Consider the following 16,917-nt stretch of genomic DNA (forward strand, 5'->3'; position numbering starts at 1 on the left):
GTTGTTCTTCGCCTGAGCTGTTCCAGGTGCCAAGTGGCACAGCATTCATTCAGTACTTGTGTGTTGGGCGGGGGGGATCAAATCGGTGAACAAGGCAGGTCCAGTTCTGCTTTTCTGGAGCTCACAGACAATGCGTAGTAGTCATCTGTGTGGTGAGCACTATAGCATATGATGGGGTCCCACCCAGGAGGATTTTCCCCAGGTAGTGATTGTAAGCAAAGAGCAATCCAAACAGAAGAAGCAGCTCCTGCAGATGTCCTGAGGTGAGAGAAAGCCTGGCTTAGTCAAAGGTCTGGAAGAAGGTGTAAGTGACTACAACAAGAAGCACATGGGGAAGAGTGGCTTGTGGTGAGGCTGCTGAGAAAGGAGGAGCCCAATAATTTAGGGCTTTGCAGGCACAGTTAGGATTTTGAGGAAGACACTAGGGGTTTGAAGCAGGGGCAGGACGTAATCAGATTTATGTTCTGAAAAGATCTGTCTCCCTGAACCACTTATTCTTTCATTCAGGCTTTCATCTCTTCATTTATTTTATTCTTTTGTTCAACGTATTCGTTAAAGGACACTCGATGAAGCTGTTATAATGAGGAGACTCCAAAATACAGTGGTTTAAATGAGATAGAAATTTATTCTCTTTAGCTGAACAGCTTCAACGCAGGCAGTTCAGAGCTGATGTGGCAGCGCCACTTTACTGGGGACTCCAGGCCGCCTCTATATTATTGTTGTTCTGCTATCCTTACTGTGTGGCTTCCGTTTCAGAGTCCAAGATGGCTGCTCTAGCTCAGGCCATCACATCTTCATTCCAGCCGTTGAAAGGGGGTTAAGAGGAAGAGGAGAACACACTCCTTACCTTTTAAAGGTGTGACTTGGAAATGCACACATCACTTTTTCTCACACCCCATAGGCCCTAATCTAGTGACATGGCCACACCTAGCCACAAGGGAATGAGGTTTTTAGCTTGGCGAATATTTATTTGGTACATGCTCTGAAGATTTGTCTCAAGAGGTGACATTTGAACTGGACCTTGAAGGATGAGGAGGCATTAGTTATGTAGAATAAAGGGGATAGGGCATTTAAGGTATACAAAGAGGAATGAGAAGTGATCCTTGCCCTCAGTATTGCACAAATAAACTGGGAAGATGAGAGGTCATCTGGGTCATGGACTTGAAGACAAGCAGGCCTGGGGTCAGTAGTTCTGTTACTTACTGGCTGAGTAGCCTTAGGCAGGGAACTTAATTTCTCTGGTCTTTTAAATTTTTTACCTATAAAAACTCACTGTGCATCACATTCAAATGTGCTTTGTAAATTGCAAAGGCACTGAGCAAGTGAGATGTGTCATTGTTATTAAGGGTATATCTGTCTGCCCTTTGTGCGTGCGTGTGTGTGTGTGTGTGTGTGTGTGTGTATGTATGTATGTATACAAAGAAGAAACATTCCTTGCCTGCCTCCCTCTGATTTGCTAACCTCCCTAGTCAGAAATGTCCTCAAGGGCAATATCTATATTACTTGGGGCATTTCCAGTTGAAAGAGATAGAATTTAAGTCAAACTCTTAGTCACACACATACCCACACACACAGGAGGGGGGCCTGGGAGGGAGTATATGAATGAGTGAATGAATGAATGAACTTATTGGCTTACATAAACAAATAGCAGACAGGAGACACAGGGTCTCAACCAGCAAAAGTGCATCTATCTCTATCTCTGGCCTCTGTTTTATTCTTTGTGGGGGTCTTAATTTTTCCTGCTGTGAACAGGTTTTCTGTGTGGGTAGGGAGTCTGGATCTACCACTAGAAAGGAAAGTGGAGTCTTTCCTCAAGAAGCGTTAAGTAGAAAGTTCCCGGAGAAGGATTCTGGTTGACCAGCTTGGGTCACGTGATCAAACCTTAACTCATTAAGGTCAGAGGAATGGGATACAATGTTTGGTCCATCTTGGTCATGTGCTCTTTTCAAAGGCACATGCTCTCTTCTTCCAGACAGAGCAGCAAGAATCAACATTTGATTCTTCAGTCTCCCTCTTTCTCTCTCTCGGCCTGGGAGACCCGTAAGATTTTTGATTTCAGAGAAAGTTCTTATCTCTCCTCTCTCCAAGGTGTGTGGTTCTGTGGCCGCTGTGGAAGAGCGGCTGAGAGATCAGGAGATGTTGTCCCCTTGGAGTGGGCTTTCCGAGAGCACAGGCTCTTCCTCCAACACCCCAGAAGAAACGGACGATGTGGACAATTCCAGCCTTGATGCCTCCTATTCCATGAGGGCAGCACCCAGGGCTGGGGATGTTGCCTCACTCCCCCCTACAGAGGGCAGAGAAGGCAGGCTGCAGGCTGATGGGGGAACGCCGGCAGACTCCTCCTCTGGAGCCTATGCCAGTCCGGAGCCTCCCCAGGATGGTAAGTGTGTGGAGAACAGTGTGCTTACACAAGCTCGTTTATGGGTCTCTAACTCAGCCTGCCATTTGTTCCTTCTGTTGCTCTAATTCATGCGTTCTTTGATTTTTCAGCTGTTCACCTACTAGCTGACTGCACAAAGAGAAGCCTTGGGTGGGGGTCATCCTTTATACTTCCCTCTGTCTCTGGCTGCCTATGTCCAGCCCATCACCCAGTCCTATCCATTGGCCTAAATATCTCTCAGCTCCATCTGCTTCTCTGCATTGCCTGGCCCCTCTTGGCCAAGCTACTGTCTTCTTGCTGGATGACCACACAGCCTCCCTGTGTCCCCCCTGATCCACTCTGGCCCCTTACCCTGTCCCTTCTCCAGCGACCAGCCAGCATAGTTTTTAAAAACAACTCATGTCACCCCTTGTTTAAAGCCTTTGTATGGCCCCCCATCATACTGAGGGACCAAGTCAGAATTCTTCCTATCTCTCCGTCTCCTCTCCAAACACCCCAGGCTTCCTTCTGAAATAAAAATTTGGAAGGCCTGGGTGCCGAGGTGGCTCAGTCAGTTGAGTGTCCAACCCTTGATTTCGGCTCAGGCCATGATCCCAGGGTGGTGGAGTGGAGCCTGCTTGAGATTCTCTCTCTCCCTCTTTGCCTCTCTTCCCCCACTCACATTCTCTCTCTCTCTCTCTCTCAAATTAAAAAAAAAAAAAAAAAAAAAGACCTTTTTAATGCAGTGTCCTTGTCCATTACTAAACATGGCTTAATGAATGTCCCAGGCCCTACCTCTACCTACATCTTCCTCCCATTGGGAGAAGAGAGGAGGGAGAAGAGAGAGAGGGTGTAAGTGTTCATGCCAACGTCTCCCACCCATGAGAAGGAGCGTGGAAGGCCCCGCCTTTCTGAAAAGTGGGGGCAGGTGGCAAGGCTTCACTGCAAAGGCAGAAGCAGGGAAAATGCTCGTTATGCTCAGGGCCTGATTCAGAAACCTGATTTAAGTGAGAAACTGACCAAGTCTGACTTCTAAGAATTATAATAGTAACTATTTCTAAATGCCGTTCATTCAAGTTCTTTCTTTAAATTTTCTGTTGAACGCCAGCTACAGAGACTTCATGGAAGATTGAGATCAATGAAGCCAAAAGGAAACTGATGGAGAATATCTTCTTCTACAAAGAAGGGAAACTGGACAGCCTTGAACTTTTTGGCCCCTGATAACTAGAACACAGCTGAGGATCCTTGTCCTCAATTGGAAAGATAAACACCAAATCAAGAAATAGATCTGATGCCGAATCAAAATCTCCCAGGAAACACCACCCCCCCGGCTTTCCTGGGCCGGGAAGAAAAGCTTCCAGAGTGAGCTAGGGAAGAAGGGACCTCAGCTTTTCAAGACAAAAAATACAGGAAGTCATCATCCTTTCTGGGATTTGTCAGTCAGAGCAGGGTATTAGGAGACTGAAGTGTAAACCGCGGTCCATGGGCCCAGGATGTGGGCGATTTTATGGGTTTGGCTGTGTGTTAATACTGTTACCCAGCTCACACCCCTCAAGAACTGCCGGGGAGTGCTGTCATTTGTACTTTCCAAAGTTAAGATCTCTGGGTCACATTTGCCACCAACTCCTGCAAACTTCCATGGCCTGAAAGATTCTCAACTTGTGTGTCCTAATGCAGTTCTTAAATTCACATACCAAGGCCTCGAGTTTTACAAATGCCAGACACCTGGCAGAGGACTCAGTAGGTTTTCCACTTTCTGCATCTTGTAACCCACAGATATTTATTTAACGCCCACTCGGCACCTTTATCCTCCCATCCCACTAATGCTAATATTTTCAGTGGAGATTTTATTTTGAGAGTATGTATTATTTATGAGTGAATGAAGAATCTGGAGAGCTAGTTTCATGTCTGATTCTGCTATTTAAACCACATATTTAATTTCTGGAAACTTGGTTTCCTTGTAAGTAACACCTGTTCGTTTTCCTTCCCAGGGCTGTTGGGAGGAACAGGTGAAATGGCTACAGAAGTACTTTGAAAATGCACTTGCCCTGTTTTATAAAATAAATAAAAAGACAATAAATATAGATTTCTGCCATGTACTTAAGGTTTATGCAGTGGGTATTTTTTTGAAAAGTCATGTTGCAAATCTTTTTGGGAAACATCCTGTTTTAAATTCAGTGTGTCCTATTTTAAATAGTCCTACTATTGTAATGATTTCTTCTTTTCGTAAAATAAAAATACATGGCAGGGGGGCACCTGGCTGGCTCAGTCGGAAGATCATGTGACTCTTGATCTCAGGGTGGTTGAGTTTGAGCTCCACGTTGGGTGTAGAGATGACTAAATAAATAAACTTAAAAAAATACATTGATAAAGTTAACAGATATCTTGTAATTAGTTTTGATTGTATCCAGATGAGTTTGTTTGGAAAGGGTGCCCTGTCCCACGGGGTATCATGGAGTGTCTAAGAGTTGGGTGCTGCCTCTAAATGTTGATTGTTAGTAGCTGTGTGATCTGTCAGGTTAGGGAGTTACCCTGAGCCTCTGCTTCTTCATCTACACAATGGAGAGAATAAAAAGTACCCTTTTCATGTGTTTGTCATCAGGCCAAGGGGAAGAACTTGCTTGGTGAAAGCATTCAGTAGTCCCCCAAGAAGTTCAGCTTTGTACTGATACGTAACAAAGATGAGTGTGCTCGGGTCTCAGGGGCAGCCATGTGTACTGACACCCCTGTTTTAAGCTCTAATGGCTGTGAGGAGTCAACTAGAGTGTGTGTTATATGCCCCAACCAGGACCTGGAATGTGGCAAGCACCTTACAATTGTGAGTAGGGTCTTTTCAGGACTAGTGCCAGTAGGGTACTGGTTATCAAGACATACCAGCATTTCGAGAATAGGGCTTCATACATTTCTGGAGAAGTCAGTGAAGGGGCTCCTGGGTTATGTCAGCTAAGCATCTGACTTCAGCTCAGGTCATGATCTCACGGTTTATGAGTTTGAGCCCCACATCAGGCTCTGTGCTGACAGCTCAGAGCCTGGAGCCTGCTTCAGATTCTGTGTCTCCCTCTCTCTCTGCACCCCCCCCCCCCCCCCCCCCCCCCGCTCATGCTCTCTCTGTCTCTCTCTCAAAAATAAATAAACATTAAAAAAAATGGAGAGGTCAATGAACCACTCTGACAATCTGATGAAAGCTACAGACCTTCTCCCCTCAACAGGATGTAAATATGTGCATAGACATTTGTGGATATGAATTCCAGGGGGGGCTCATGGGCACCATGATGTCTTTCTATGGATCCTTAGAGGGAAGGCCTTTTTTCCCCAAGTTAATAAATGTACATGACCAAAAAAATCCAGTACAAACCATTACATGCTAGGAAAAAAGCCTTTTTTCCACTGGGGTTTTAGTCTCTTGCTTCTTCTCTCCAGAAGTTACCATTGCTGCTGTTTGGGGTATCCTTCCAAAGATGATGAAAATTTTATCTTTTTGCTTAGCGTCATTAATCATTAGATTTCATTAGAAAATTTTCATTCGAAGATCAAAACTGTGAGTTAGACATGGAGTTGGAATTTCTGGCTTCAGTGTGGGTATGTTTTTTCACATCCTTCCTGGCCATTCTTCCTCAACAGTACTTTTGGATTACTTTAGTCTTTTTGCCTCGTATTCCACTCTAAGGATATTTTATAATTTATATAATTAGCTTCCAATGCTGGATGTTGAGGTGGTTTCATTCTTGTTACTACAAAGTGCTCCTTCCAAAGAGGCTGTACCAATTTACACGGAATCAGGTATGGGAATGCATTTCCCCCCATCCTCAGCTACAAAGAATATTATCTTGCTTCTTGATCATTGCTGATTAATAGGTGAAAATTTATAATTTTATTCGTATTTTTAAGTGACAAGTGGAGCCATTATTTTCAGATATTAAAGAGCCTTTCGTAATTTGTGTCTGTTTCTTGGTTCATTTCTGCTTCCTTGGTTCATTTTATTTTTTTTTAAGTTTTTAATTCTAGTTACTTAACATCTGTTTCTATTTTAATACTTAATTATCTTATTAAGACAGTTTTTTACATAGTAAGGACATCAGCCCTTTTTTATGTGTTGCATTTTTCTAATATTCTTTTAACTTTGATATTTTTGCCCGGCAGAAATTTTACATTTTAGATTTTTGTATCGTCTTTTTTTCCCTGTGGCTCCTAACTTCCAACTCTGCCACTCTCTGGGTGTGTCACTTGGTCTCTGAACCAGTTTCCTGCTCTGCAAATGGGGTCATGATGTTAGTGCGGGTTCGAGGAGAGTATCGGGACCTGAACGCGTCTAGCTAAGGGTTGAAGCGCTGAGCAGCAGGGAGAGACACTGTAGGGTAGGGGTTCGCGGACGCCCCCAGAGCCGTGGAACGCTGGCGGGCGGAACTGCGGCCCTCCCTAGCTTCGCGCTCTTCGGGCCCACGTGAGTGGCTCCGCCCCGCCTTGCTTCCGACCAATGCCTCCAAGCCTCCTGACCAACAGGCGAGCTCCGTCTTGCTCGGAGTCCCGCCCCCTGCCTATTCGAGCAATGGGCGTCCCCAGTTCGGCGCAGGACCCGCCCCTGCCGCACGCCGGGCCGTGGGCCGCAGGGCTCGTTCCGGGAGGCGGGCGCAGCGGAGGCCGGTGTGGCCGGAGCTCGGGCGGAGGCCGGGCGCGGGCTGCAAGACTGGGGCGGGAGGCGAGCGAGCGGCCGGGGTGGGACGTTCCGGCCGTGGGGGCGGCGGGGGCGGCGTCTGGGCTGCGGCGGCAGGGGTCACCGGGCGAGCCGGAGGGTGTCTCGTGGCGGCCGAGCGCCGCACCGCTGCCTCCTGAGGGGCGGCTCGGGCCCCTAGGGCCCCGGGCTGGTCGGCGGGGCCGCGGGAGCAGGGCGGGCTGCGTGCCGGGTCTGGCCCTGCCCTGCGGCCCGCCCTCGGCATTCCGGGCCTCTGGACCACGCGCCCCCCCCAACCCCCCAAAGGCTGAGGGTCTGGTAGCCATGTGTGGACCCTAAAGCGCCTTGTAGTCTTTTGAAGCGCTTTGACATCTCGGAAGGGCTCTGTACTGCAAACTAAATCGTAGCGCTTTGTAATCCCGGAAGCGCTTTGACATCTCCCTAGTAGCGCTGTGCAAACTGAAGCGCTTGGCGATCGCGGAAGCACGTTGTGGGGTTTGGAAACCAAACCGACGCCCTTAGTAAATCTTGGATCGTTTTGACTAAGGCGAAGCGCTTTGGAATCGCGAACAGTAGAAGCGCGTTGGTATCTCCGAAACCTTGAGAACTGTGATGGGCAGTGGAAAGAACGGGGAAAGGTCAGTGAGGCCCCTGGCTCTGACCTGGCTTGCCCTCCTCCAGGGGGCCCTGGGATGGCGGGGGTCTGCGGAGGGGTGGTGTTGGAATCCAGGCCCCCTCTTTACTTTGCAGGTGCCCATGGCGTCGGAGCGGCGCAAGGTCAAGTACCACTGGAGCAGCACTTCGGAAGGGTGTCCCCGCAAGCGCAGCTGCCTCAGGGAGCCCGGTGATGTGGCCCCCTCCAGCCGGTCAGCTCCTAGCTCTGCGTCGCGTTCAGGAGGCACCAGCAGCCCCAAGCGCCTGAAAGCCCAGAAGGAGGACGATGTGGCCTGCACCCCGGGGTTGCCCTGGGGCTCATCCTGCCGCAGAAATTCTTCCTCCTCCTCCTCCTCTTCCTCCTCGCATTCCTCTGGCCCAGGTGTGGGCGGGGCTGCCCCCAAAGGCTGCCTGATTCGGAGCACACGGGGTTTCCTGTCATCGTCCAGAGGATCCCCTCTTCGCTCTGCCAACCCCTCTCCGGAAGAAATGGCTTCTCTAGAGGAGGAAGCCTGCAGCCTTAAGGTAGGTGACTGGGAAGTCTTGCAGTCGGTGAAGCCCTTGCACGTGGCTTGAGATATTGGTGGCAGGAAACTAAGAAGGGTCATGTCTTTAAAGACCTCTGGGGTCTTCCCAGAGGTCTACGCAAACTCCGAACACCCAGCAGTTGGTCGGAGCGGGGGGGCGGGGAGGGGGCAGGCTAAAGTGCCATAGAGAGGTAGTTTTCAAACTTGGCAGCGCTTCAAAACTATTTGGAAAAGCTTTAAGGTGCTTGTGCCTGTTTCTCATTCTCATTTAATTGGGCTAGGGTGTGGTCTGGGTTTCCAGATTTTTAAATGCTCCTCAAGTAACTGTAATGTGCAGTTTAGGTTGAAGGATTACTGCATTAGAAGGGGCATGGCAAGTTCAAGAGACACCGCTGTGTTTATGTCAGTTGTAAATGTAAGGAATGGTGCCCTTGTAATTTGAACCTTTCTGAGTCACAGAACTGAGAATCAAAATTTGGTTCTTGGGCCGCCTGGGTTGCTCAGCTGGTTGGGAGGCTGACTTCGCCTCAGGTCATGATCTCACAGTCTTTAGCTTGAGCCCTGCGTTGGGCTCTGTGCTAACAGCTCAGAGCCTGGAGCTGGCTTGAATTCTTTGTATCCCTCCCTCTCTTCCCTTCCCCCACTTGTGGTGTCCCCCCCACTGCCCACTCAAAAATAAACATTTAAAAAATAAAAAAAATTAAAAAAAGAACTTGGTTCTTGGTGTGGCTTTTCACCAGAGTTAACGGTTTCTAGCACCTTGGGATTTTGCTTGGTGGGTAGGGTAACATCTGTTTTGGAGCTTAAATATTTAGTTCCCCATTAGGAACATGCAGGAGGATTTCTCAGAGGAGGTAGATTTCATCCACCCCTTCATTTTATATTAACTTAAAAAAAGATGGATAAAATTTTCTCAGCCTTTTGCTTTTGAGAGGGAGGTGGTGGTGGTGAGGGAACGTTGAACATGAGTCTGTGAGAAGTAGAAGCAAATGTAATTCATCTCTCATGGTCTGCTGTTTCCCCAGTGGAGAGGGTGAGTACTAGCTAATGTCACTGGCTCTACCATGAGCTTCATCCACTCTTCCAGTCAGGTTTGGAACAAATATTTATCGAGGGCCTAGATTGTCACAGGCAGTTCTCTAGTTGCTTGAGATTCTCCAGGAGCAAAACGGACGTCACCGCCCTCTTAAGAGTTTGCATTCTGGTTTTGCAGCTCTGGACCTTAGAAGGTGAGGAGTTGTGTATGTGGAGGAGTGGAAGAAAAGTCATAGTTGGGTGAGATGAGCTGCCTTCCGATAAAGTGATCTTACAAAAGAAATAAAAGGCAATGAGGAAAGTGGATTGATCTATGAACTTTGGCTCACTGGTTAAATTACATGGAACTGAGAAATTAGGCTGTCGTTGGCTGTTGATCCTGTGGATCTCTTAGGTGAAGTGGGCCGGGTGTTCTCACTGTGCACCTCACACGACTCTTGTATGGCACGTGGATTTTTTTTGTTTTTGTGATTTCAGATTCTTACGTCTTTGGCATAAGAATACATATTGAATATGATTCAAATGTAAATCAGGTGAATATCAGTCTTGGCCCGTATAATTTAATCTTGCCATTAATCCTTGACATGATTCACTTGATTTGGGCACAGCATAAAATAATGTCAATTGATTAAGTTTTACTTTGGTGACAATTAGAGATAGAATGAAGCCCTTCAAGAGGGGTGGGAATCTTTGGTTGGTCTTTCAGGGGTGCTGTATTCCTGGCTCAGGCTGTCCTGCAGACCAGGAACCAAGATTTGAAGATATAGCCTGTGATCCAGGTGGGTGTAAGTCTATCATGGACCCATCTGTATCTCATTTAGGCCTAAGGGCCTTCTTATGCCAAAAGCAATTTAATGGTTAGCTGCGGAGTCATGAGTAGTCCGGTCCTGTCTCAGAAGTTGTGAGGTTAGTGCTTTGCCTTCAGTCCATAAGCTCTTGAGGGTTCCTGAGTACCAAGCACTCTGCTGGATTGTGGAGCCGTGAGATGGCTTCTCAGGAGCACATGTTTTGGGGGGAGGCTTGAGAAGTCACGAGACTGCCTCGCGATGTGGTGCGTGGAGCATATGAGTGAGCCCAGGATGGAGGCTAGCGAGCGAGGTGGGGGCAGGTTGCAGCAGGGCTTTAGTAGCCAAGGGAGTTTGGATTTTGTTCTAAGCCATTAGAGAGTTCTATAGAACTCTGTACACGGGGAAGGCAGATTAGCATCTTTGAAAGGTTACTCATGTTCCGTGAGGATAGAACATGAGCATGTTGATACTGTTAATCCTAATTCTTCCTCTCTAGCCCTGCTAAGGGTTGTTCCTATAGTGCTTGCTAGTTTGAAAACAAGGTGTGGTACTGGCCTCATCTTGATGAAATACAAAATGCCTTTCTTAGTTTCCTCTCAGTCTGCACCTCTGCCCCTCTTGCTCTGCAGCCACGTCCAGCTTGTTTGTCTAGTAAGTCGTAAGTCCTAAGTCCCGTCAGCAAGCACAGCCCAGCGGCACTCACAAAAAAATGGCATGTTCCCCCCTCAGGTCCTTCTAAGGTCCCCTTACTCTTACTTTCTACCCACTTATCCGCCTGTTCTTCATTTGCTCTGTAAACTTTGGGGTACACCCTTGGCTTTGTGTGTGGGTCCCGCATCATCTGTCTCCTCCCTAGTTTCAGCACTGAGGTCTCAGCCAGGTCACAGGATATTCACAGGGGAAGATGCTTGCTTGAGTCTTTTCTGGCTGCAATAACAATGCCGCAGACTGGGTAGCTTGTAAACAGTGGAAAATTATTTCTTACTGTTCTGGAGGCTGGAGTCTGAGATCAAGGGGTCAGCATGGTTGCGTGAGGGCCCTTTTCTGGGTTGCAGATTTCTCCTTCTGTCTTCACATGGCAGAGGGGACAGGGAAGCTCTCTTGGGGCCTCTTAGATGAGAGCGCTAATCACATTCATGAGGCCTCCACTTTCATGACCTAATCACTTCCCAAATGACCCACCTAGTACCATGACCTTGAGGTTAGAGTTCACCAAAGGAATTTTGGGGGGACCCATTCAGACCATGGCTAGACTAGGCAATTTGGAATCACTAGATGCCTGCTGGCCCAGCCTCTTAATATTTATTCCTTATTACCTCTATCTAGGACAGTTGTTGGAGAAGTTTTCTCAAATTCTAATGGTGGCTGAAGATCTTCGTTTACTCTTAGAGTAAGAGTTAAATTTATCTGTTGTGAGCACCTTCACCTACCTGGCCTTTAGTCTTTAGTATGACCTACCTAAATTTCTACTTTCAACGTAGGGAAGGAAGACTGGAAGGGAAAAAATTGAGCATTTATGATGTGATAGACCTTTATCAAATATGATTTTCAATGTTTGACCCATAAGCTCTCATATAATCTTGAAAGGCTTGTGAAATAGGGAGTAATATCTTTACATGTCAGTTAACAAATATTTACATATCGATTAACAAATGTTTGAGCACCTAGTATGTGTAGGCTCTGGGAAAAGAGGCTCAGAAATGTTAAGTAACTTGACCAAGGCCGTATACTTGTATGTGGTGAAGCTGTGCTGTAGTCCCAGATCTGTGGGACTTCAAAGCCTGTGTTCTTTCCAGTGCGGCCCTCTGGAGCACCTGCTCTGTCCTGGCCCAGTGTTAGAATGAGGGATGGAGAGATGAGGAGGGCAAGATCCTCCCCTTGAGGAGCTCTCTGCAGGGTGGCACAGCCCAGACATAGGAAGCCATTGTGTATGTTGGCTCTCGAATGACAGAGCTTTCCTGTGTGATCGTGGTTCCTGCATATTCACCCAGCAGATGTCCAGTGCTCGGGTGGTAGTCCGTGCTAGCGCTTGGAGGTGCGAAGAATAAGGCCGTGGTTGAAGCACTGAAAAGTCATTCATCACTGAGCATTGTGTGGAGTGCTGTAACAGGGGTATTTAAAGTACTGAGAGTCAGAGGGATGAATGACTAACCATCGAGAAAGTCCTCACGGAAGAGGTGCCCTCGCTTGCATTTGCTCCAGCACCTTTCTTCATTCCCGGGCACTTGGGTGTGTGGAGAAAGCTGGGAGATGATGCTGGAAAAGAAGCTTGGGGTTGAGCCTGTGAATGGCTTCCGATGTCATGCTCGGGAGGTGGGGATGTATCCTGTGGGCAAATGCAGCACGAAGGGTTTTAAGCAGAGGCGTGATGGGGCACCTGGGTGGCTCAGTCAGTTAAGCGTCCGACTTCAGCTCAAGTCATGATCTCGTGGTCCATGAGTTCGAGTCCCACATCAGGCTCTGTGCTGACAGCTCAGAGCCTGGAGCCTCCTTCAGATTCTGTGTCTCCCTCTCTCTCTGCCCCTCCCCTGCTCGCACTCTGTCTCTCTCCCTCTCAAAAATAAATAAACATTAAGAAAAAATTAAGCAGAGGTGTGAGGTTGCCAGATTTTAGAACTCCTCTGGCGCACTCTAGAGAAAGGATGGGAGGGATTAGGCAGGAACTGGGTAAGAACTGTTGGCAGTTGTGCAGGTGGGTGAGGACTAGGGCTGGAACAGCATCTCCACTGAGTCTTTGCCCCACCTTCAGAGATGGATAATTCACCAAGCCATGCTGCCAGGAAAAATGAAATCTCTCCTTTAAGGAGCCAGGTTGTTGGCCTTTTCTCTTGAACTTTCTGCCTAATCTTTAACTTTATAGCCTCCTATTCTGAAAGTCTTCGGTAACCTGGATCCATTTCGGGTCCTCACGGCCTTTGACATCTCAGCCTTTGCTGCTATTTCTCAATTTTCATATTTTTGCCATTCTCCTTTGGTTTCCAGGATATTAGGGGGTACTTGAGTTTGCCTCCTAGTTCTGCCACTTACAAGGCATATGGCAGTTTCCCTCTCTGTACAAGAGGGATGACAGCTGTGGCATCTCTGAATTGTAAGTCACAAGGTAACACAAGGTATGTTATTTGAATTCTAACACTTTTTTTCTCCCACAAGGATAGTCCTGGTTTTCTTTACCAGGATGGGCAAAATGGTGGTCCATAGGCTGAATGCGGCCTGCTGGGTCCTCAAAGTACTCAAAATTTTGGAAATTGCACATTAAAAATATATGCCTCCTGTCCAGACCTCTGCCTTGAACTGGGGACTTGAGGGACCTTCTTCTCCTTCCCTACTTTCTACTCCCTTTTCCTGTGTTATTTTTCTCTCTGGCACTTTTCACTCTCTAACATATATATTGCCTTTATTCTGGTTTTCCCTTTGCTCACCAACTAGAATGTAAGGTGCAGTAAGCAGGTGTTTTGGTATGCTTTATTGAATGCTAAACCCTCAGATCCAGAAGCGTGCCTGCCAGCATATAGTAAGTGCTCAACAAAAAATTGCTGACTGGATGAAAAAATGAGTTAAATTTGAGATTTCTTGTTTTACTTGGAAAACTAGAATCTTTAACTCTGGATCTGTACTTCCAAGCGGCGGCAATTGGTTTGAGATGAGGAGCTGTGACCCATCAGACAGTACAGGCGCTCCTCTGTTTGCTGTCGACCTTGTCTTTCCGTGCTGTCCTACACCTGCCCTCGGCCAGGGGTTGGAGGGTGAGGAGAGGGGTAGCTCATGGCCCAGGGAGAGGTAGAGAAGTCAAAGAAGGGATTTGGAGCCTTCCAGGATGAATAGTAGTTTGTGAAATGTGAAATGAATACTAAGGCAAGGGTATTCCAAGCAAAGGAGATTAGATTTGCCTATAAAGGTATATAAGAGGGTGTGACGGGAATGCTGGAGGCTGGCAGGTGGTTGGTGGTAGAGATGCGGGCGGTGGAGAAGCAGGCTGGGAAGTTGTGGCTGTGCCCTGTAAGGCAAGCCCAGGGAACCTCCAAGTTCATTTTTAATATTTGTTAGATTTTCTCAAATAAGGAAAGGTACCAAAAAAAATGGTTTATAATCTCCTTTCCCAGATAATCCCCGTAGACAATTAAAAAAAAGTGTTTACCATGTTAGAAAATTCAGAGGTTCAAAATGAAAGTAAAAACCACCTTTCCCGTCCATTTCGTCAAAGCTAGTAGATGCCAACAATTTGAGTACTGCTAGTAAAAAAATAGCATGCCCTGTTAGTGTCTAGATTTATATATTTCAAAAGCCTTAAAAAAAAACAGACAACAACCAAAGATGATATGTGCTTCCTGGAAAGAGTTCAAATAATATGAGAAGTGTGTAAAATAAGAGGGTAAACCTCTTTATGTAACCACTTGCTTCCTGATGGACAGTAGAGAAAAAGTATCAGCGACCTTAGTGTGGCGTTCTCTCTCTGTCTGTATACTTGAGAGGAATTTAATGCAAATGAATTAGAACAAGTTGTAGGGACTATAGAAGGCCTTGGGATAATGGTCAGTCTAGGTCCTGGCTGGGAAGGTTTGGACTTCATTGCTTTTGAGATGATTCTAGAGGAAGATGTGTTGAGTGTTCTTACCCCAGGCTGGGATTAGATTGGATGCATTTCACAGTAAATTAACATTGAGAACAAATAGTGTAGCTCCTGGAATGAGTGAGTGCTGAGGGGAAGGAAAGAAGGGACTGAGACTTGACCTGTGTCTCTGAGGAGATTTGAGGTCGGGGGTAGTTATAGTCTCTGGACTGACCCTGGTGCATTCTCTGGGAGACGAGACACCTCCCAGCACCAAGGTTTTGATTTGGGGGAAGGAGTTTGTAGAGAATTTCAATAAGGCTTGCACCCTGCCCTCAGGACTTGGGAGATTGGAGTCTATTCCTCCCTGGGTCCTTAGGTCTCTTGGACTCTTAGATGTGGGATTGGGTTAATTGACCCTTTTATTGCTGAAAATTTGGGGTTCTCTTTTGTGTATGTGTGTTCTGAAGTGTTTGGTGGTAGTCCTTGGCCTTAAGGAACTTACATTCTAGTGTTTTTAGAGTGTTTATCTCTCAGTTCATTCCTGCCCCCTACAGTATGAGCGTATGATCTAATGAGCAGTAGAAAGTGAATAGTAAGAAATGGCAGCAATTCAGGCCCTTTTACAGTGGTACTTCTCAATAGGTTGGGATGGAAACCACCTCCAGGAGAGAATCTTTGTCTTAGCCACTGTCACTTTGCCTATGATTGGTGCAGCCACCACTGATTTATGATTTGCTGAGTCCTTGCTATATGAAATCGCCCTTGGGACAACCCTTTCATGATCTGTGATTTTTTTTTTTTCCCCCTTCCAGGTTGATTCGAAAGATAGTTCTCGTAACTCCACAAACTCTGAATTTGCAGCCGAAGCTGAGGGTCAGAATGGCACAATTGAGGAACCAAACAAGGTCCAGAAAAGGAAGAGGGATAGGTTTCGAGACCAAGGCTCTACAATGATCTACTTGAAGGCTATCCAGGGCATCTTGGGAAAGTCGATGCCAAAAAGGAAGGGAGAGGCTTCCACTAGGGCCACACCAAACACAAGGGAGCGTCCCAGCCGTGGAGAAGGGCCAGCCAGGAGTGCCACTGTGTCTCCTCCTCAGAAAGGGAAAGAGTCAGCCCCAGAGGTAAGAGCAGAGGAGGAAAAGGCTGTGCTGGAGAGGACCAGCTTCTGCGACAGGAGAGTGGTGATAGACCCTCAGGAGAAACCCAGCGAGGAGACACCTGGTGACCGAAGGACAGTCATTGACAAGCATTCTCCACCTCTGGAGTTTTTGGATGACTCTGACTCTCATTTAGAAAGCCAGAAGGTGAGTTGAGCTTACACCAAGTGTTAGGTTTTTAGTTCTCTTGATTATATGTTATTTGGCCTTTGTAGTTTGATCCTAGGTGTTCTTCGTTAAAAGCAGCACTTGACTTACCCAGGATTCCAGGACGAATTGATGATTCTCTTCTAAAATACTTTCAGAGTTTCTAAGAAGTCTCAATACAGTGCTGAGTTTTCTTTCTTTAAGATTTTATTTTTAAGTAATCGCTGCACCAAACTTGGGGCTCAAACTCACAACCCTGAGAGCAGGAGTTGTATGCTCCACCAACTGAGCCAGCTAGGCACCCCCCAACCTTTTTTTTTTTTTTTAAATGTAGACTTTATGTTTGTTAGGATGTGTGTGCCTGCCCTAACAAAATGGATAATGGCTTAAAGAAAATAGAAACTTGGCTTCAGAAGAATGGCTTCGTAGTTTCAGGGACACTGGTGCCCTCTGTCTTGATGCCCTGTTCCCTCAGCTCAGTTTCCGTCTGTGATCTGAGTTGGCTACTCTGAAGGGACCCTGAGTACATTACATTGACATTCTAGCCAGTAGGAAGGGGAGAAGAGCAGAGGAAAGTACACTCCCTCTCTTTTAAGAACTTGGCTCAGAAGTTGTCCACATCATTTCTGCTTTTATTTATTGACACGAATCTAGAATCCTGGCCAATGCCTAGCTGCAAGAGACTCTGGAAAATTAACTTTCATCTGGGAGATTTACACCCAGATCACCTTTATTGCTCTTGAAGGAAAGAATGGTATTGGAGGGACACTAGCAATTTTTAACACAGTTTATAATTGGGGGGAAAAGTATTCCTCTGTTGTACCCATCTCTACTTATCCTTTACTTACGTCTCTTGAGTAGCAGCTCCTTGAATCTCTTTAACTCTTTCTTCTAGTATCTCAATATTTCTCAGTGATCTTGCACTGTGTATTGATTTTCTAGTTGTAGACATCTATGGACGTGCTATGCAGAAGACGAGAATTTAGTTTGCTGCGCTAACTTTGGCAGCACCACACCCATGAACCTGTT

The 16,917-nt window shown here is 46.7% G+C and overlaps 2 protein-coding genes across 4 annotated transcripts in view; both read left to right on the forward strand.

Moving 5' to 3' along the window:
- The window catches only part of IRAK2 (interleukin 1 receptor associated kinase 2), a 64,086-nt gene extending 59,350 nt beyond the window's left edge, over positions 1–4,736 (forward strand). For both annotated transcript variants that reach the window (XM_078442764.2, XM_078442763.2), the window contains 2 exons: positions 2,089–2,380; positions 3,468–4,736. In XM_078442764.2, coding sequence (XP_078298890.1) covers positions 2,089–2,380; positions 3,468–3,580 — 405 coding nt within the window. In that variant the 3' untranslated portion in view covers positions 3,581–4,736. The remainder of the gene's footprint in view (positions 1–2,088; positions 2,381–3,467) is intronic.
- Positions 4,737–6,948: 2,212 nt separating this feature from the next.
- The window catches only part of TATDN2 (TatD DNase domain containing 2), a 31,185-nt gene continuing 21,216 nt past the window's right edge, over positions 6,949–16,917 (forward strand). For both annotated transcript variants that reach the window (XR_009609841.3, XM_060631756.3), the window contains exons 1-3: positions 6,949–7,666; positions 7,779–8,207; positions 15,394–15,888. Coding sequence is in view for 1 of the 2 variants with exons in the window: in XM_060631756.3 (XP_060487739.1) it covers positions 7,785–8,207; positions 15,394–15,888 (918 nt within the window). In the remaining variant the exon portion in view is untranslated. The remainder of the gene's footprint in view (positions 7,667–7,778; positions 8,208–15,393; positions 15,889–16,917) is intronic.

Source organism: Panthera onca, chromosome A2 (genome assembly GCF_046562875.1).
Source record: "Panthera onca isolate mPanOnc1 chromosome A2, mPanOnc1 haplotype 2, whole genome shotgun sequence".
NCBI classification, from domain to species: Eukaryota; Metazoa; Chordata; class Mammalia; order Carnivora; family Felidae; genus Panthera; species Panthera onca.